General features: G+C 45.6%; 1 protein-coding gene across 3 annotated transcripts; it reads right to left on the reverse strand.

Annotated features, from left to right (window-relative positions):
- Positions 1 to 772: 772 nt before the first annotated feature.
- Positions 773 to 5,035, reverse strand: LOC123148888 (protein WHI3). Of its 3 annotated transcripts, XR_006474225.1 has the most exons (11): positions 4,477 to 5,035; positions 4,317 to 4,379; positions 4,021 to 4,114; positions 3,869 to 3,934; positions 3,452 to 3,524; positions 3,256 to 3,292; positions 2,689 to 2,795; positions 2,555 to 2,624; positions 2,169 to 2,220; positions 1,589 to 1,671; positions 773 to 1,241 (listed from the first exon to the last, which is right to left on the reverse strand). XR_006474225.1 is itself a non-coding variant. In XM_044568408.1 (10 exons), exons 1-10 carry the CDS (start codon positions 4,783 to 4,785, stop codon positions 1,190 to 1,192), a joined length of 954 nt encoding a protein of 317 aa, XP_044424343.1. In that variant the 5' UTR covers positions 4,786 to 5,028; the 3' UTR covers positions 773 to 1,189. The 3 variants fall into 3 exon arrangements, 2 of the variants coding, with proteins under 2 accessions (XP_044424343.1, XP_044424342.1); XM_044568408.1 differs by lacking the exon at positions 2,169 to 2,220 and having other exon boundaries at positions 4,477 to 5,028; XM_044568407.1 differs by lacking the exons at positions 773 to 1,241; positions 2,169 to 2,220 and having other exon boundaries at positions 1,248 to 1,671; positions 4,477 to 5,034.
- Positions 5,036 to 20,410: the final 15,375 nt, after the last annotated feature.

Raw genomic sequence — 20,410 nt, forward strand, 5'->3', positions numbered from 1 at the left:
AAAGAAAACAACGGAGAACAACATGGTAGGCTGAACTACCGCTGAGTTCTGCTAATGTCACATCTAGATGTTATATAGTCACGCCCTTAAATTTAGCACTACTAGTACATAATAACGTGTTCTTAAACATAAGCACTCTGAATTCAGCATTTAGTTGGATGGACCTCCATAGCCTAAACTTGATTAGAGCATGTACAGTCGGACGTCTCAAACCTGTCTCATACCCCCGGGTGGGCTGCCGGGTCACCGGTCGCAAAATTCTAACCCAGACAGTGGGACCGGTGAGATCGAACGTGCCGACCTGCCCAGAGCTCCTGAACGCATACACCAGACCGTCCGTGTAGACGCAGTCCTGGTAGTCCCAGCCATGCGGCAGCTTGCAGTCCCCTGTTCTTGCAAACGAAAGCTCGAGTGATGGGTCGTGGATGAGATCTATAATGTTGAAGAAGTGAGGAAACTAGTTGTGAGCTATGTAGTACCTGGCGAGCGCGCCTGCGTCGTCCAAGATGGGTCTCACCCTCTCGTTGGTGGTCACCAGCGGGAGGGCGATCTGCTGACCGGTGACCGAGTTGAGCTCGGACCTGTCGTCGGCGGTGACCAGCCAGCCGCGCGAGGACCCGATCAGATACCTGGTGCGGATGTAGGCTCATATTTGCACGTATAGGTGACAGAATGAACAAACTAACCCATACAGAATGAACAAACCAACCGAGGCCTTGTCTGAGTCAACCACGGCGCTGACTGGAACACGTCGTCCATTAGGAAACACATGTTGAAATCCCATCCGGAAATTTCATCCAGCCCCATACTGCACACACAAGCTGAAGCTAACACATTGGCGAACTACAACATCCAACACACACCACCCATGGTACACCACTGTCTGTCTGAACCTTCCGAATAATATCCCTCTACCCAACACACTGAGTTCAGCATTCAACTTAACAAAACGCGTGGCTGAAATATCATACAGGATGCAGAAACAGTATATCCAAGAGAGCGAGTTATAGTAGTGCAAATCAGAACTAGGCGATACGACTAAAATCAGTTACATCATGTTATGCGACCGAAAGACCTCCTTCCATAACCTAACACATCACGAGCAAGGGCATTGGACCGCATAGATTGTGGCATCAGGCTGAACAGCATTTGAGCGCCAGCCAACGACGAACACCGCTCTCCGCTGCATTTAGGACCGGTTGTCACGCTGCTTGCGCAGACCCATCCGAGATTTAGCGTATCTAACACATGTTAAGGGAATATAAATGACTGCAAAATAAAACAGTGGGAAAGCATGAATGCAAAATATGGACATGTAGTTAGCTATTCTTATAAGCTGATGGTTGTCAAGATATATCATTTGTTGCTTGACTGATAGCATGTGCAGGTAAGATTCAGCTTTGCACAGATTCATAGGCCATTTTGCATCAGTGAGCTGGTGATGTAATTGTTAGGGGTGCCGAATTTGGTGTCACCAGCTCTCATAAGATGGTACTTTTAATTGGAAGCAACCAAATGATCCTACGAAAAGGATCTGCAACTAGACAGAACAGCAAGGAAGTAAAATGATGTGCAAGGTGTAGGATACTCTAAACGCATGCCCTCGCCAGATGATGATTGTAGAATAGCACCTTGGAGACGATTCAGGGCTTCAGTTGAACTGCGATCGTCCTGCAGAAGAAAATTACACTTTGGGATGAACTCTTTAAAAATTTAACTGATAACAGGAATGGAAATACTAAGTCATTTAGAGCCTGTTCGGACCCTCTCCCCACTCCATCTCCGGTCCGGAGTGGAGCAGCATTTAGTTCAAATTTGGAGAGTCGCTGAAAGGGCACACCGAGCGCTCCGCTCCGTGCTGATGGAGCGGAGGGTTGCCGAACAGGGCCTTAGCAATGTCATAGTAATTCGCAACCATTTCATTACAATTATTTTGTGTGCTGATGCCTACATGGCTACATATGCAAAATGCACTACGTAGCATGAAGTCAATAGCATTTATTCACGGCACAACACAGGAACATTATAAAACATATAGGTAGCAAGTGACCTCTCGTAAAATAACAGTCAAGCTGGAACATTAAAATATATTTTTTTCCTTCTTTGCTTTTTGTTAACATAGATTATCAGGCAAATAGGATATGCTTTCCACTCAATACCCACTTAACTGAGCATGACTGAACGGAGAAAGATTCCATCTTCTTGGTTCAATTTCTTGGACTAAAAACAAATGGGAAATGTAAGTCTTCACATAATTTTACCACCAAGAAGGAATCAGTTTTAGAGATATTCCTTACTGGTTATTTAAGAAAGGTTGGATAGATATCATCAAACAGAGCACAATAGAAGGTTAAGATTGTCTCAATGAACCATATGCAATCAAGATAACTAGCGATGAATACAAAAGAACAAAAGCCCAATTTTATCACCCGTTTAGGAAGATATAGCATAGCATAGTAGCTCCTTATCATACGCACTATATACTGCATTAGTATATAATTTATACAAAAAAATAAAACACAATAAGGGAGAATGGCAATTTTGTTGATGATACCTTGAAATCAACAAATGCAACTGGTGCTCCGAACTTGTTTTGCATCTTCAGCTTTATGAATCCCTCATAACTGAACATGAAGCTTGTTAAAACACAATTACTATTTATCCCATATCATAAGGTTTAGTCGATACCTTGAGAAAACATCAGTCAGCTCATGATCAGAAACAGTCTGACCAAGATTTGCAACAAAAAGGGTAGGGCATGGTGGATTATTTTGAGGAGCAAATATTGCTGGATCCTGCAGGTAAGCGCACATACAAAAACAAGTTAGCCTTCGGCCTAATCCCAAAAAAGGAGTAAAAATAAAGAGTATCAACTTGTGTTGCCTAAATATTTGATTTTTGCTCTCCTCGTTCATGAAAAAACGAGACTGTTTACTAAAGTTTTCTAACCAGCTTTCCTAAATCCTAATTCCTTAATGTTAAAGAAAAGGGTAAGCTTAATAAGCTTTGCAACAATTGTTCAAACTTCACAGTTGCCTGATATAGTTAAAATCTTATGTCCAAACTAACACCTAAATTTTCAGAGAAGCCGGTCAAGGAGAAACTATCAAAGAAATAATAGAAAAGCCTCCTCATATGAAACTACAAGCAGCTAAAATTGGGATCATATTTGAATATCTTGGTTTATTACTTTATAATCCAACAGACCTCATTCCTGATTGAGATACACATATCAAGATGCAAGAATCAACTCACCTTGCTGAAAGCGGCACTAGAACCAAAATCCATATAACTGCAAGTTGAAAATGGTATTAGTTAGTGTTATGACATTTCCAGAATGTAGATGTCCTAGTGCCGGTGTCTTCTTTTTAGTATCAGCCACGGGATAACTTAAGGCTGATTATCCTAACAAAAACACATAATAAGACTGTGCTCAAGAGTGTGCCATAACCTTTGTGCAGGATAACCATTCAAGCTGTGTGAAGAATTACCCATTCCGGACATGTGAATATTGCTTCCAGCACCTGATATGGCGCAATGTGCCAAAGATGTGCAAGGTGAGTGTTTTGCAAAGATGAAGTGGCATTCCACCGAGGATATGAAGTCGCAGATAAGAAGCGTAGTTCGATATGAATATAAAGAAAATAATAGGATAACAATTATAGTAGCTCTACAGTGAGGGGAATCATTTTAGCGGTTGGTACAGAATCGTGGATTTTGAACAGTGTATGTATTGCTCATGCGACTGCGATGAAGCTGTAGTGACCAACCACCAACATGAATACATGGTGGTGGATAGATCAATCTAGTGTAAAAAATAGAAAGAAAAAAAAACCACAATACTATTCCCAAGCTACTTGAATAATACCTGAATCAGGACGTCCCCTTGGACTTCTAGCTTTTTTCCCAGTAGATTTAGGGAAATCCTCATAATCTAAGAAAAGAATAAGAAAAAAAGGTTGTGAGCAACAGCAGAAAAACCAACAGTCACATAACATATAAAAGAAAAAAGTATGCAACCTGATCTGGGGCGCTTTGATGAGTTTGATCTTGAATTAGATTTTGCAAGATCTACATGGATAGAACAGTTCTTCTCAAGGTCAAATATCAATCCCTGTAGAAAATAAGTGATTCAGAAAATCAGCACTCACAATTCAGAACTTAGACACGACAGGTTATTGTCCAGCATAACTTCTGACACGGAAACTCAGTCTCGAAACAGAAATTCATCCAAATCGTAAGGAAGTGAGAGCAATTGTATAATGGGGAAAGAATAACTGGATGCGATGCTTAATCATGGCGAGTCGAGATCTTACATTTGTGGCACTCATTGCAGCTAGCGCAGACGGCTGATCTGCAAACACAGCAAACGCATACGACTGCAGCGCAGAAAAATCAGGTTGGGTTAAGTACAACATCCAAGGACCAAGTCTGCAAACCCTAGAGTGGGGCGAAAGGGCGGCTGGGGGGTCAAACCTGGGTGGATTTGCCGGAGCGGACGTGGGAGGAGACGTAGCCGGGGAAGTCGCGGAAGAGGTTGTAGACCTCGCGCGGCTTGACGTCGGCGGGGAGGCCGGCGATGAAGAGGGTGCGCAGCTCGTCGCGCGGCGGCGCCAGGGGCTCCGCGCGGTCGAAGTAGCCGCCGTACGCGGGCGGAGGGTGCGCCGCGAGGTAGGCGTGCTCGTGCTGGCGGTACGTGCCGTACGAGGAGGTGCCCGGCGGGGGAGGGGGCAGGGTAGCGTAGGAGGCCCTGGGAGGCGGCGGGTTGTAGTAGGAGGCGGCCATGCGCGCGGCGCGGGCGGGCAATGGGGGAGGGGCGGCGGCGCGGTGCGGCGGCGGGGGAGGGGCGGTGGGGGCCTGTGTCGAGGGTTTCCGTCGCCGTCCGGCGGAATCTGCGGCGGTGCTCGGGCGCCTGTGGGCTGGGTTGTTTGGGTTTGGGTTTGGGCTTCCGATTTGGGGCGGCCGCGGGCGTCGTTGTCGGCCGGGACTCTCACGGCGACCGGTGCGGTGCCTATCCGCTCTGACGGGATTTTACCGACTCAGACCTTGATTAAAGGGCATGGCCAATGCATTGCCTCGGGTGATAATCATCGTTATAGCTGGTACGCAGGAGTGCAATAGTTAGACGTAAATATGTGTTATTTTATTAATGCATGGCATACATCCCACTCTCTTATAATGCCTAAGAGTACGTGTTGCAGCTTGCGTTTATTTTATAGCCGGCTCTTTTTCTCTCCCCTCCATGTTTAGCAGAAATATAATATTTTAACTTTTATAGCTTTCTTACATAAACTTATTGTACTTGCTCTCATGTGAGATATGGGTCCTGCGAACTTGTAGTTCATTTGCAATTGCAAGTGCAAAAAGAAATTTTGTGATTCGTTTTTTTAACAAAAAGAAAATTTGTGATCCATTTGAACCTTCTTTTTGCTAGACAATTACTTACAATTTCCAGTTTTACTATTTCTCATGTCATAGCGTCAGCCATCTTTTCTAGTTCATTTCGAGCTCGTCGAAGAAGGAGGGACCTTATAGACCCACTATTTATATTAGGGGATATGACGCCCTCGATTCAATCATACACTAATCATACACGCAAATGTGTACGATCAAAATCAAGAACTCACGGGAAGATATCACAACACAACTCTAGACACAAATTAAAATAATACAAGCTTTATATTACAAGCCAGGGCCTCGAGGGCTCGAATACATAAACTTGAAAACACAGGAGTCAGCGGAAGCAATAATATTTGAGTACAGACATAACTTAGACAAGATTGTCTTAAGAAGGCTAGCACAAAAGCATCTACGATCGAAAAGGAAAGGCCTCCTGCCTGGGAGCCTCCTAACTACTCCTGGTCATCGTCGGTCTCCACGTAGTAGTAGGCATCGGCGGTGGCATCTGGCTCCTGGGCTCCGACGTCTGGTTGCATCAACCGGAAAGAAGAAGAAAGGGGGAAAAGGGGGAGCAAAGCAACCGTGAGTACTCATCCAAAGTACTCGCAAGCAAGGATCTACACTACATATGCAACATTATCAAAAGAAGGCTGTATATGTGGACTGGGCTACAGAAATGCTAGAATAGAGGGAAAGCCTAGTCCTATCGAAGACTAGCATCTTCTGGAAAATCACCATCTTGCAGCAACAGGAGGGAGTAGAGTAGCATAAAGTAAAGTAGTAGAAGTGTTATCAACCTCGGCCAGAGATCCTTTCTCGACTCCCTGCGAGAAAGCAATCCCAGAGCCATACTATCCAAGTGTCAACACATTCCAATTCTCATCACCATCCGTTTCTCATCACAAACCATTTCTCATCACAAGTATCCAGTTCTAGTTGTATCGATCGGGATACAACTCCAAGTGTCCATTACCGTAGGACAGACTATCGATAGATGTTTTCTTCCCTGCAGGGGTGCACCAACTTACCCACCACGCTCGATTAACTCCGGTCGGACACACTTTCCTGGGTCATGCCCGGCCTCGGCCAAAACAATACGCCGCAACCCGACCTAGGCTTAATAGAGAGGCCAGCGCGCCGGACTAAATCTATGCCCCCAGGGGTCATGGGCCATCTCCCCGGAAACTCCTGCACGTTGCGTATGCGGCCGGTGAGCAGACCTAGCTACCTCCTTCAGCAAGGTAGGTGCTTACCAGTCCAACCCGGCGCGCGCCGCTCAGTCGCTGACGTCTATTAAGCTTCGGCTGATGTATACGACGCATAACGCCCATACTATGCCCACGTGATGGTTAGTGCTATCAGGCCAGAGGCCCCTCAGATCAAATATCCAAATCGTAGTGGATTAGGAACGCGCGGTAACGAGCAGAGACTCACGATCGTTGTGACCCCGTCGCCCCGTCTCGAGTACTTGCGACAAGGGCTAAGAATGCCCGGCCATGCCTCGTAAGTATCTTGCGGGCACCTTCCAGGTCAACCCGACTCCACATCACTCGCTATTAAGCTCGCGCGGGTATCCCTCAGGGTCGACCCGTCTTTAGTAACATGGTTCAGTGTAAAGTCATAGTAACCATAGTAACTGTGTGTCTAACACCAAGGTGAAAACCCGAGGAATCACCCTCGGTGAATTCCACTCGATGTTATCATCAAGATGAACGTAAGAGGATCCACCCTCGAGGTTCACACTTGAGGGGTTGCACGACAAAGCCGTAACGGAAGTGGTTAAGGAGAAAATCACCCTCGATGACCTCGGCCGTATAGCTACACTACTGAGATCTCATCAGGAGTGATGTAAGAGGTTCCACCCTCGGCACTCGATGGTAACTCTGCAGAGTCGTACAACTAGGGGGGTGATGTGCGGTGTCGGGGCCTGGACGTCGATCACGTTGATCGAGTCATTGAACATAAAGCGGGGCAACTGGGACAAGGTGGGGGTCACTGATGGATCACTAACCAACCTATACTAAGCAGTTTAGGATAAGCAGGTAAGGTATAAAAGCAGGTAACAACAACATGCTATGCATCAGAGTAGGATCATACAGAAAGCGGTAGCAGTTCTAATGCAAGCATGAGAGGGAAAGAAATGGGCGATATCGGAATGCTCAAGGAGGGTTTGCTTGCCTGGTTGCTCTGGCAAGGAGGGGGGTCGTCGTCAACGTAGTCGATCATAAGGGCAACATCGGTCTCGGGGTCTACCGGAGAGAAGAGGGGGAAGAAACAGTAAATATAAAGCAAACTTAGCACCACAAAGTATAACATGGCTATAAGATGCGCCGGGAGTGACCTAACGCGGTAGGAGGTGATACCGGCGAAGGGGGGAAACATTCGGGAAAGTATCCCCGGTGTTTCTCGTTTTCGGACAGATGAACTAAAGGGGGAAAGTTGCGTGTTCGCTATGCTAGGGACATGTGACAGATGAACGGACCGCATATTCAAATTCGTCTCGTTGTTATGAGCAACTTTCATGTACAAAGTTTTTTCATCCGAGCCACGGTTCAATTTCTATGAATTTCTAAAGGTTTTAGACATATTCTGGAATTAATACTAATTCAAAAAAAGATTAAATTGCTACGTGCACACACAAAGTGTACATAGCAAAGTAGCATAGAGGCTGACAGGGGGTTCTCTTGACTGGCCAGTCAGCAGTCAACTGAGACTGTTGACTAGTCAAAGGAACCAGGGGACCCACATGTCATTGACTGGGTTATCCCAGTCAATAGTTTGACTGGTCAATGGGGCCAGTGGGACCCATGCGTCATAGGTACACATTTTAACAGGTTTTATTACTTTAGTTAAGCTAGATGGGGTCCATCAGTCAGTGTCTATTAGTTAAAAAATCTAGGTAATTAGATTAATAGACCTAACTAATTATCAGCCGGCTCTGGCTGGGCACGCACGTAAGCGAGTGCGGCGGCCACCAGGCCGTGCCCACGCACGGGCGCACCTAGGGGCGCCGGTGGCTGAACCTGCAATGGCAATAACATGCGGCGGCACTAGCAGCACGATAACAGGCAGCAGGAAGTGGCACTAGCAGCGGCAAGCAGTAGAGCAAAAGCAGCGGCGGCGACTAGTCGCGGGAGTAGCAGCGGCAGCTGCTGCGGCTTCCAGCAGGAGCGACAAGGCAGGTGGGGCTGGCGCGCGCTGGGCGGCCAAGGCCAAGGCCCGACGCGGCTAGAGGCCCGCGAGCGCGGCTAGGGGCGCGTCAATGGAGCAGCGAACAGGGGCGCGCGGGCGCGCGAAGCCGAGCTCCCTGTCATGGCGGCCAACATGTGGGGCGGTCAAACGACGACGAATTTGAGGGGAAAGAAAAGGGGAACGGAGAGAGGAGCTCACATCGAGCCTGTAGGTGAGCAAAGCGGCTCGGGGAGGTTCCGGTGAGGCCAAATCGAAGACGGCAAGCAGCGGGGCGGAGATTGAAGATGACCTCGATCCGGTCGATGTGGGGGCTCCCGGCTTGAGCTCGTGGCCGCAGACGACATAGTGGACGGCGGCGGTCCTCCTGGACTCGCCTGCGTGGAGAGGGGCGTGCGGTGGCCGCGGCAACGATGGGGAGGAACTCGGTCACACGGAGCTTACGCGTCTGAGATTGAGCAGAAGGGGATGAGGAAGACAGGGGATCGAGGGGGAACGGATGTGGGCGGTATAGGGTTTCGCTGCAGGGGCTAGGGATCGGCCTTATCTCCTCCGGAGCTCGGGTGGATGCCCGACGTGTGTGCATCGCCGGTCATGGTGCCGGTGGATGGGCGACACGCCCTCTGTGTACAGGAGAAAGGAGATGTGGAGTAGGTGGGCTGGGCCATAGGTCAGAGGCCGAGTAGGCCCTTACTCTTTTCTGGTTTTCTGTTTTTTTAGACAGAGACAACTAGGGAAAGGTTTGGGCTACCAAAATACTTTGAAAAATTGTGGGACTAGGCCACTTAAATTCTTTGTAGTGTTTGGCATTGCCACAAAAAGTTTGAGGGGCAACCGAACCCATTTGGATTTTGCACAAATAAAATAGCATTTTGAAAAGCTGAAATGGCACTATTTTAATTGCTATAGTGCATCTTGGCTTGGAGGTGATGTTGTTTTCCTTAACAATCATTTGTTATGGAATTTTTGTCAAATGATGAACATTTTAGTTTTCATGTTTGACAAATATGATTTTTGGACTTTAATTTAAATTTGAAATTTGGAGCGAATTCGAACCAACGCGAGTTTAACAACAGTAATCATGATGACGTGGCATCATTAGTAGAGAATTACTATAGCTTAATTATCCGGGCGTCACAGGGGAAGTCATGGCCTAAGAGCATCTCTAACGGATCTGCTAAAATCGTGTCCTCTATAAACTGGATATACAATTTCCCCTAAAAATGAATTTGCGATAATTTGTGGTACGATACCGTATAAACTAAATAAGTTCATAAAAAATCCTTATAAAATAGCACAAAACACCTCAGACATAAGAAAGAAAAGCAATCGGATCATCTGCTACTTATGTTGCCGTGGTGGCAATTTCAGAAAAATCATTGTCGTGGCCGCAGTTTCAAAAAATGATGTCGTGGCGGCAATCAAAAAACATCGTCGTGGAGACCGTTTCAAAAACATTGTCATGACACCAATTTCAGAAAACGGGGAAGGGTCATGGAGGTGGCCATGCGCGCGGCACGGGCGGGCAATGGGGAAGGGTCGGCGGCGGGAGGGGCGGGGTTTTTTGGGGGGGAGGGGGGCTGTGTCGAGGGTCTCCGTCGCCGTCCGGCAAAATCTGCGGTGGTGCTCGGGCGCCCGTGGGCTGGGTTGTTTGGGTTTCTAAAATAGACACCGATCGCTGTCAGAGTCTCGGGCGACAACAACGCCCACGGCCGCCCCAACCGTCCACCCTAACAGCAACTCCAACGCGTCCACCCAAATGGATGACGATTTTGTCTGTTTTTTGCCTATTTGGATCGACCGCCCGCTCGACATTTGTCCTATTTTCTTTCTAGATCGCCCGTGCGCCCAACGCAAGCGACACATTTCATGTCCGCGTACAAATTTTAAAAGGCCTGCGGCCATGGATCATGTCAGCGGTTAGCCATGTCGTCGTCGGCGGTCCGCCGGCATTGTGTCGAACAGGTTGCGGGAACCGGGGAGCACGTCGGCTGGCATCTCTCGTGTGTGTTTCCTGGTCCCTTCGAATGACGAGGCGCCGGCCACCAGCGTGACGTTAAGGTTGATGGGCGCGGGTGCAGGCGTGGATGGAGCCACCACACTCACCTCTGACGAGCATTCCCCGGAGAGTCGGGAGGCTTGCGGGTAGATGTGGAAGACAGGAATCGGGTGCGTCGCTGACGTGCGGGGCGACTACGGCAGCACCTTCCGAGGAAACGCGGACGAGCCGGTGCTAGCAGCCGCCACAGCGTCGTTGACGAGCATGTACTGGCCAGGGTTTAACCCTAGGTAGATCAGGGCCTCCCTCTTTGTCGTCGCGATGCGGACATTGGTGTCCGCCTGCTGCGCGGTGGTGGCCGCTACTTTGTCCCTTGCGTCCACCGCGTGCCTCTGGCCCTTCCTCTTGACCGACTGCACGGCCCGCTCCTCCGGCATCAGCTGCTTCTTCTTCTTGAGCGGCGCGGCGGTCTTGCGAGGGGCGCGGGGCTTGCCTTTGCCAGAGGGGGCGAAAGCGAGACCGGACGAGGAGAGGGAGGCGAGGCCAGCGGCGGCATCGAGGGCGTCGTCCATGGCGAGCGGCCTGGAGCCCGCGCGGGCGGGAGGGTTTTTGGTAAAGTGGAGGGAATGGTGGATGCTTTGCCATCGATTGGCGGGTCAGGGGGAGTAGTTGGCGCATGGCGCGCACGTCCGTCTCATGTCCGCCCCGACGCAAATCAAGCTAAAAGTTGGATCGTGAATGAGTCGGCAGGCAGACAAAAAGCGGACGTGCGTCTGTTTGGGTCGGTGTGTTGGACCGACTTTTCTGTCCGCCGCGACTCAAACGGACGCGCATGGACGAAATGGGTCGGCACGTTGGAGTTGGCTCAAAAATGGGCCACGGATGGGTCATCAGATGGACGAAAAGCGGACGTGCGTCCATTTGGGTTGGCGCGTTGGGCCGACTTTTCTATCCGCCGCAACCCAAATGGACGCGCGCGGACGAAATGGGTTGGTGCGTTGAGCCTAATTTGCGTGGGTGCGGACAAGAGACGGACGCGTGCGCCGTGCGCCATCTACTCCCCTAGCCCACTAGTCAGTGGCACATTGGCCATCCTCTCCCACTCCATATCGACAACAAACCCTTGCCCGCCCCCGCCCGGTCGCCGTCCATTTCCCGGTGCCACTGCCAGCAGCTGGTGTCGACACACCTTCCCCCAACGCCGCCACCTCCCATGTCGCCGCCGCCACCACCGGGGCACCGAAGCTTCCCACCCACCCCCTGACGCCGCCTCGAGCAGGAGGTCGCCTCCCTGCCCCAGCACGCTCGTCGGACGCCACCAGGCCAACCACCAAGTCCAAAGGGAGGCGCGCGTCTCTTCGCCGGCCAGCTTCTTCGTCAACACTCGCAAGTTGTTCGACAGTTTGCCAAGGTACAAAATGGACTCCGCCGACGAGTTCTTTTTCCACAATTTCCTTTGCAACTTCGACGATTCATCGTCCAATGATGAGGAGGAGATCTTGGCTGTCGTGTTGGTCCATGACCACCTTAATAGGTAGCGACCGTTATTCAGTGGCTCGATCCCAGGGCACCTTTCAACGTTGAACCATGATGTCTGCTAGAACTACGTCGGTATTTTCTCAAAGAGGAAGGGATGATGCAGCATAGCAACGGTAGGTATTTCCCTCAGTGATGAGACCAAGGTTATCAAACCAATAGGAGAACCACCCAACAGCACGTGAATGGCACCTGCACACAAATAACAAATACTCGCAACCCAACATATTAAAGGGGTTGTCAATCCCTTTCGGGTAACGGCGCCAGAAATTGGCAAACAAATGTGAGAGAGTTGTAATAATTTGATAGATAGATCGGGCGTGAACGCGAGATAAAATAAATAAGAATAAATTGCAGCAATGTATTTTTGTATTTTTGGTTTAATAGATCTGAAAATAAAAGCAAAGGAAAATATATCACAAAGGCAAATATAATGAAGAAGAGACCCGGGGGCCGTAGGTTTCACTAGTGGCTTCTCGAGAAAAATAGCAAAGGTGGGTGAATGAATTACTGTTGGGCAATTGATACAACTTCAAATAATCATGACGATATCCAGGCAATGATCATTATATAGGCATCACGTCCAAGATTAGTAGACCGACTCCTGCCTGCATCTACTACTATTACTCCACGCATCGACCGCTATCGAGCATGCATCTAGTGTATTAAGTTCATGGAGAAACAGAGTAATGCAATAAGAACGATGGCATGATGTAGACAAGATCTATTTATGTAGAAATAGACCCCATCTTGTTATCCTTAATGGCAGCGATACATACGTGTCGGTTCCCGTTCTGTCACTGGGATCAAGCACCGTAAGATCGAACCCATCACAAAGCACCTCTTCTCATTGCAAGATAAATAGATCAAGTTGGCCAAACAAAACCTAAATATCAGAGAAGAAATACGAGGCTATAAGCAATCATGCATATAAGAGATCAAAGAATACTCAAATAACTTCCATGGATAAAAAGAGATAGATCTGATCATAAACTCAGATTTCATCGGATCCCAACAAACACACCGCAAAAAGAGTTACATCATATGGATATCCAAGAGACCATTGTATTGAGAATCAAATGAGAGAGAGGAGCCATCTAGCTACTAACTACGGGTGTATAATCACTTTAGCAGTTGGTTCATATGAATTTTGCTAATATAATTAAAAAGCATCGGGTTTAGTTCAATCAGCTTAATCATTCTAAGCTTCAGGACAAGTCAACTAGATAGAGTATGTATCAACTACTCTGCTCTATTTCAGTGGAGTATGTAATTTTTTATGTAATTAATAATGGCCTATTTGCCAAATGTTGGTGTTGTTTAAAGTATCAAATTTCGTGTGTGCTATACTTATGAAGTAAATGACAAAAGGAACAGAAATCGATATGTACCAGTATTCTTTTTTCATAAAGATGCATAGACAGCATTCTATGTATGACAAGCTTAAAATCACCAAACTCTTGACTCCCATTGTCAGATAACAGCTTTGACATAATTGTGGGTAGGGGTATATACCCAGCCATTGCCTTAATTATCTCTCCAATGAATTGTGAGAATACTCTCCGCAGAGTATTCAAACACCTTTGATAAGCTGAAATTGCCATTTGTTGTGAGAATCCTTTGCCTGTTGGATGTCCATTTGTTGTTTCACCCCCCTTGGACGGACAACCTTTTCCATTTACATCCTTGCTTCCATACAGTTTTTTCGATGCTTCTGAGAAACTGCATCAACAACATAACAACATTACTTGGCAGCTATAGCCTGTTTGTTGATCTCTAATAAGTAGATCTCAACAAACTAAAAGTATGAAAGTGCATATGTAATCATGTATATATTAGTACAACTTACGAGTCAAGCAGTTGAAAACAAAGTGATTGAGACTTCCCTGGGTTTGAGCGTTGTGAGTTCCTTTGGCACAATCCAATAGAGGAACGTAATGTATCAAGCACTGGATGAGCCTTGATGAGAATATCAAATATGTTACCAACTACGCAATAGAGATACAAACCTAGGTTAGTATTTCAATAGGTACGAGAAAAGAACCTCACTCATTTTTAGAACAATGGCTGTTTGCTCAATTTCAGAGATACTCTTCAAGGATATATGAGAAAACGCATTTTCCATTGAAGTGATAAACTGGCTAATTTTCTCATCTAGTCCATCTAGAACAAGTGCCGCCGCACTCTGAACATAACCACACCTCTCTTGTAGAAATGCAGCAGCATCTGTAACTCCATAATCTAGACAGGGCTGCAAACACCCCGTCCAATCTATTGCTATCAGAAGTCTCCAGAAACTTCAGGACTGACCTTGGTTCATACTAACATAGAAGCTGTGCACTAAAAGTGTATTCGATTTAACAAAAAGGGATGAAGATCTAACAAAACATGTGCTGCCACTAATAAAATACTTCAACCTAACAAATTACATAAAATAAAATGTTACTTCTGAGTTTTAGGTCATTCAATGTTACTTCCTCCGTCCCAAAATTCTTGTCTAAGATTAGTCTAGATATGGATGTATCTAATACTAAAACGTGACTTTATACATCCGTATTTAGACAAATCTAAGACAAGAATTTTGGGACGGAGGGAGTATTAGTAAAGTCAATTATATGCACCTCTTCACAAAAGCGGCAACATTTGTAGAAACTAAAGAAACATCAAATAAGTATTGATTTCATGAACAACAATTTTTTAAATATAATTTCCAAATCTCCAAAAAGGAAAAAGCAACTGCTTCTTGATTCTATACAACGCTTATGGAAAATCACTGCGCTACCATTTGCGATGAAGTGTTCTCTCAGTACCACTTTTTGTGCCAACATAGTGGTATAGCAATCAAAGGATCTGCTGAAGTCTACACTGATGGCTAAAGGCTCCACTCAAAGGTATATCATTATTATGTTTTAAAGGCTCCATATCAAATAAACTAATGTTGAAAATCTGTCAATAAGCGTACCTTTAGATAGGTTTCAAATTACTCAACAATAATAGAAACAAGACTGCGATCAAACAACTTTGAGAAATTTGATAATCTCTGCAGATAATCTTCGATTTCACCAGAGAAGTACTGACGTGCAACAATTTCATAGTTCCGGGCAGTTAGTGCACTGAAGTTAAGTTTTCCTGACAAATGTACTTCCATTATAGTTTTCAAGAAAAGAAAGTGCCTGCGTTTATCAGAAAAGAAAGTTTTAGTGGATTAATGCCAACCAAAGTGATGAGTTTAAATAACAAGTAAGGAAGGACCAGAAATGTTGAAAGTTAAGTTTGTGCAAGTAGAATTTTGAATGAAGTTGATCTGTTGTGATTTGTGATGCATGATATATGGTTGCATAAGCATGGCATATTTTTGACTCGAGCATTTTTATTTCAAGTTAAACCTGGTGATATTGAACTTGAACATAAAAGTTGGTCGGGTCATGGTGCCACTGAATCGGGATGACGAGTGCAACCACATTTGCCTTTGTGGGGAGGCCGGTAGTCGTCCGTTGTCATGCCTTTTGTCGGTACCTCCAAAGAGGGAAGGTTATGGGCATGCATTACCCTAGCCCGGTAAGCAGACATAACCTTGTGAACCTGTTGTTGTTATGGTACATGTCCCCATTTGGGACTGTTTGTTTGCCACGACGGTGGTAGTTTTGCCTTTGGTAGGCTGGGTCACCCAGGACTAATCGTAGTGGGGAGTTGGTCGGAGTGGCCTTAAGAGTGTCATGGCTATGGGACAGTTCTGTCGGAATGCCATTGGTCCACCCGAATGGGAGTGTGAGGCCATGGATTTTGTGGTGTGGGTAAAGTGCGCTACCTCTACAGAGTGTATCAGTCTATCGATAGCCGCGCCCGCGGATAAGGGCCCAGTTCGTAAGTAAGTCACACCATGGATCATCTGTTATTAATGAAACTTGCACACTAATCAACTTGCATTGCACGGGTTAGATGATGATGAAGTCAGTGAGGCTGACTGTTGTGGTTTTATTTGTGATCCGGGAGCGATCACGGTTTGGTTACGAGGTAACCAGTTGGACCAAGTATGGTTCCGTTCGTGCTTTGTCATGAGCATTGTTCAGTTGCGAGGCAACCGGTTGGTAAGAGAGTCCGTGTGACTTGATGCACAATCTTGGTTTCACTGCATGAGTAGCATGTTGTTGTTTGCATTTAACTTGATTAAATGTCATGATGTTGTTTGTCATTATGGTTCTGTTTGCTGTGAGCTTGCAAGTATATTCAATGTACTGACTTGGCATGTTATGCTAGATTTCAGGAAAGTCTAACTGGATCGGAGAGCTGCCGTGTCAAGACCGTGTCCACATCAGTGTCCCTGTGCTATGGAGTCCCACTACGTCGTTGTTCCGCTGCCGTGTAGATGTCGTGTTCGAGGCCCCTTTATGTCTACTCAATAATGTACATATTGTTCAGCCGCACCGAGTGTGCCGCTTGGCCTCACAACTTGTTGTAATGTCACTCTATGCTTCCGCTAGTTCCAATAAAGCGGTGATTTCTGTACCAAGATGTTGTGTGTTGCCAGAAGACATGATCTCTGGGTTGGCAATACAGGGTAAACCGGTCGCTCTGAGCCGGGGTGCCACAGTGACCGCATGATAGGATAATTGAATGTGTAAGAAAAAGGACAACATTGCATATTCACAGCTATGATGTGCAAACTAAGCAGAAGGCATTCAACAACTTAGAAGCAATGAAAGCTAAACACCATATGAAAGATGCAACGAATATCACTCTACCAAGTTAAAATTGTCTCATCATAAGTGCCATTTCAACAAATTAGAAGTAGTACAAGCTAGAAAAGAATGAGAGATGTAACCTATATCACACTCCCAAGTTAAACATGTCGCATGATAAGTGATTGTTGCATGTTACACAACAATAGTACTTTGATGTAAGAACATGGTGTGATAGACATATATTGTATGTTCTAGAAACATGAACATGTGTCTTATTCACAAGTATAATGTGTAAAGTAAGAAGATGGAATTCAACACAATTAGAAGCAATACAAGCTAGACATCATAGATAACATGCAACCACATATAACAGTGCCAAGTTAGAGGGAGCACCTATGATGGTGGACTAGGGGAGACGTGCTCATCATTAACACAGCTACATTGAGTGTCTATGCATGTGCTGTCTTGAAAATCTTGTTGCGGATGGTGGAGTAGAATTTGTAGAGGCCTCCATTTCAGTTGGTCGGAAGGAGCACCATTATCCATTGCCTTGCTAATTTCCTTCCGCTTTATTGATTTTGCATTGTCAAGTAAAACCAACAAGAAAAAGCAATAAAATTCACTCTTCGGAACTCATTCATGCATGATACTGAAAAGCACTACTTTCATGTAAGGCAAACACATGATACGAGGATGGAATATGTAAGAAAAACAGGACATCACGGCATATCCACAACTATTTGTGTAAACTAAGCAAAAGCCATTTCAACAAATTAGAAGCAATGCAAGCTAGACACCACATGAAATATGCAACCAATATGACTCTGCCAAGTTAAAAGTGTCCCATCATAAATGGCGTTTCAACAAATTAGAAGCATTGCATGCTATAAATCATATGAAAGATGCAACCAATATCACACTTCATATACTAAAGGTGTCTCGTCATAATTGATTGATGTGGGATACAAAAAATAGTAGTTTTATGTAAGGACATGCTTAATAGACAGATGTACTATGTACCAAAAACAGGAAGACATGTCACATTAATAGGTATAATGTATAAACTAAGTAGAATAGCACATGCAATTTAACCAGATTGGAAGAATTACAATCTAGACACCATATACAACATGCAAGCACATATCACGCTGCCAAGTTAGAGCAAGCACCTGCGATGGTGGTGTAGGGGAAATGCGGTCATCAACTACAAAGCTATGTCGACTATCTTCATCTAGCCTTGCTATTTCTTGAGAATCATGTGGGGAGGCCGACACTGCATTCTTTAAAAGAGGATCTTTTCTCAGAGTAATCCACGGGCCTGACTGTATCATCATAAGTGATTGATGAGGGATACACAAGAACATTAGTTTGATGTAAGAACATGGTTAATAGACAAATGTAGTAGTTTGTACCAAAAAAGGGAGGCATGTCATATTCAAAGGTATAATGTATAAGCAAAGCAGATGCAATTTAACCAAATTGGAAGAAATACAAGCTAGACATCCAGCAGGAGTGGTGAGCATGATCATCGAGGAGCTGAGAGCCTAGCAGGAGGTGGGCTGCTTCGCCACCACCGTGGCTTTTTAGTTGGCTTGCAAGTGATGCCTGTCTGTGCTGGGCTTGTCTGGCTCGACCAGTGCCCTAACTAGCTTTTTGGCTTCTGGTACTCTTGGGATGGTGGTTCATGTAAAAAATATATTTCCTTATCTTAATAAAGACCGACTTTGGCCTTTCGAATACAAGCTAGAAACCATATGCAACATGCAACCACATATGACACCGTGAAGTCAAAGCAAGCACCTAGGATGATGGTTCATGGCGAGCGAGATCATCAACTCCAGAGCTACATTTATCGTATCCATTTGCTGACACTGCACCCTTTAAAGTGCTGAAACATTTCTTGCCTACCCACGAACAAAGCTGGAATGACTTCTCTCTTTTCTTTCATGTTTTATTAATAGTTTGGCAGAGGCTGAAATGCCCATGCATAAAAACAATAGTGAGAGTATGGGTGAAGTGTGTGCAGAACTAGTGCACTGTAAAAGTAGTAGATAGCAGGTGCCTGAAAAATAAATGATAGGAGACAAATGATAGCTCTACAACATTGCATGGCAAACGAAATTAGATTCTACTAGGATTTTGTAATATGAGCACAGAGATGGCTGGGAAATGCAAGTAATTGATGTCTATTATGCAACCTTTCTTCTTGTAGACTCGTGTTGGGCCTCCAAGCGCAGAGTTTTGTAGGACAATAGCAATTTTCCCTCAAGTGGATGACCTAAGGTTTATCAATCCGTGGGAGGTGTAGGATGAAGATGGTCTCTCTCAAACAACCCTGCAACCAAATAACAGAGAGTCTCTTGTGTCCCCAACACACCCAATACAATGGCAATTGTATAGGTGCACTAGTTCAACGAAGAGATGGTGATACAAGTGTAATATGGGTAGTAGATATAGGTTTTTGTAATCTGAAAATATAAAAACAGCAAGGTAACTAGTAACAAAAGTGAGCAAACGGTATTGCAATGCTTGAAAACAAGGCCTAGGGTTCATACTTTCACTAGTGCAAAGTCTCTCAACAACGATAACATATTGAAATCATATGTCAATCCCTCAACGTGCGACAAAGAGTCACTCCAAAGTTTCTATCGCGGAGAATATAAGATGAAATTTCTTGTAGGGTACGAAACCACCTCAAAGTTATTCTTTCTGATAAATCTTTTGACATGTTCCTATAAGTGTCACAAACAGCCCTAGAGTTCATACTAAAATAACACCATACGATACACATCAATTAACCCTAATGTCACCTAGATACTCCAATGTCACCACAACTATCCGTGGATCAATTATACGACATGCATCAAACAACTTCAGAATCATAATATTCAATCCAACACAAAGAACCTCAAAGAGTGCCCCAAGATTTCTATCGGAGAAACAAGGATGAAAATGTGCATCAACCCCTATGCATAGATTACCCCAATGTCACCTTGGGAATCTGCGAGTTGAGTGCCAAAACATACATCAAGTGAGTTAACAGAACACCCGATTGTCACCACGGGTATCCCACGTAATACATACATCAAGTGTTCTCAAATCCATAAAAGTATTCAATCCGATAATAGTGAAACCTCAAAGGTAAAACTCAGTTCATTACAAGAAGATAGAGAGAGAGAAACACAATACGATCCAACTATAGTAACAAAGCTCGTGGTACATCAAGATCATGTCAAATCAAGAACATTAGAGAGAGAGAGATCAAACACATATCTACTAGTACATATCCTCAACCCCGAGGGTGAACTACTCCCTCCTCATCATGGTGGCCGCCGGGATGATGAAGATGGCCTCCGGTGATGATTTCCCCCTCCGGGAGGGTGCTGGAACGGGGTCCCGATTGGTTTTTCGTGGCTAGAGAGGCTTGCAGTGGCAGAACTTCTCATCTAGGGTTCTTTTCGGGGGTTTTGGTATTTATAGGAATTTTTAGCATCGGTCTCACGTCAAGGGGGTGACCGAGGGGCCCACAAGCTGGGGCGCGCCCCCTAGGCTTGTGGCCTCCTCGTTCACTTCCTGGACCAACTTCGGTGCTCCGGGGGTCTCT

This window comes from Triticum aestivum, chromosome 7A, assembly GCF_018294505.1.
Source record: "Triticum aestivum cultivar Chinese Spring chromosome 7A, IWGSC CS RefSeq v2.1, whole genome shotgun sequence".
Classification (NCBI taxonomy): Eukaryota; Viridiplantae; Streptophyta; class Magnoliopsida; order Poales; family Poaceae; genus Triticum; species Triticum aestivum.

Bases quoted from the DNA above. Each gene is read 5' to 3' on its own strand.
- LOC123148888 (XM_044568407.1), bottom strand. From the start codon at position 4,785: ATGGCCGCCTCCTACTACAACCCGCCGCCTCCCAGGGCCTCCTACGCT. The intron at 3,935-4,020 runs GTTGCATACTTT...TTCTTTTCTTAG, and splicing joins ATCAAAGCGCCCCAGATCAG to ATTATGAGGATTTCCCTAAA. The intron at 2,625-2,688 runs GTATCGACTAAA...CTTCATGTTCAG, and splicing joins CTGACTGATGTTTTCTCAAG to TTATGAGGGATTCATAAAGC.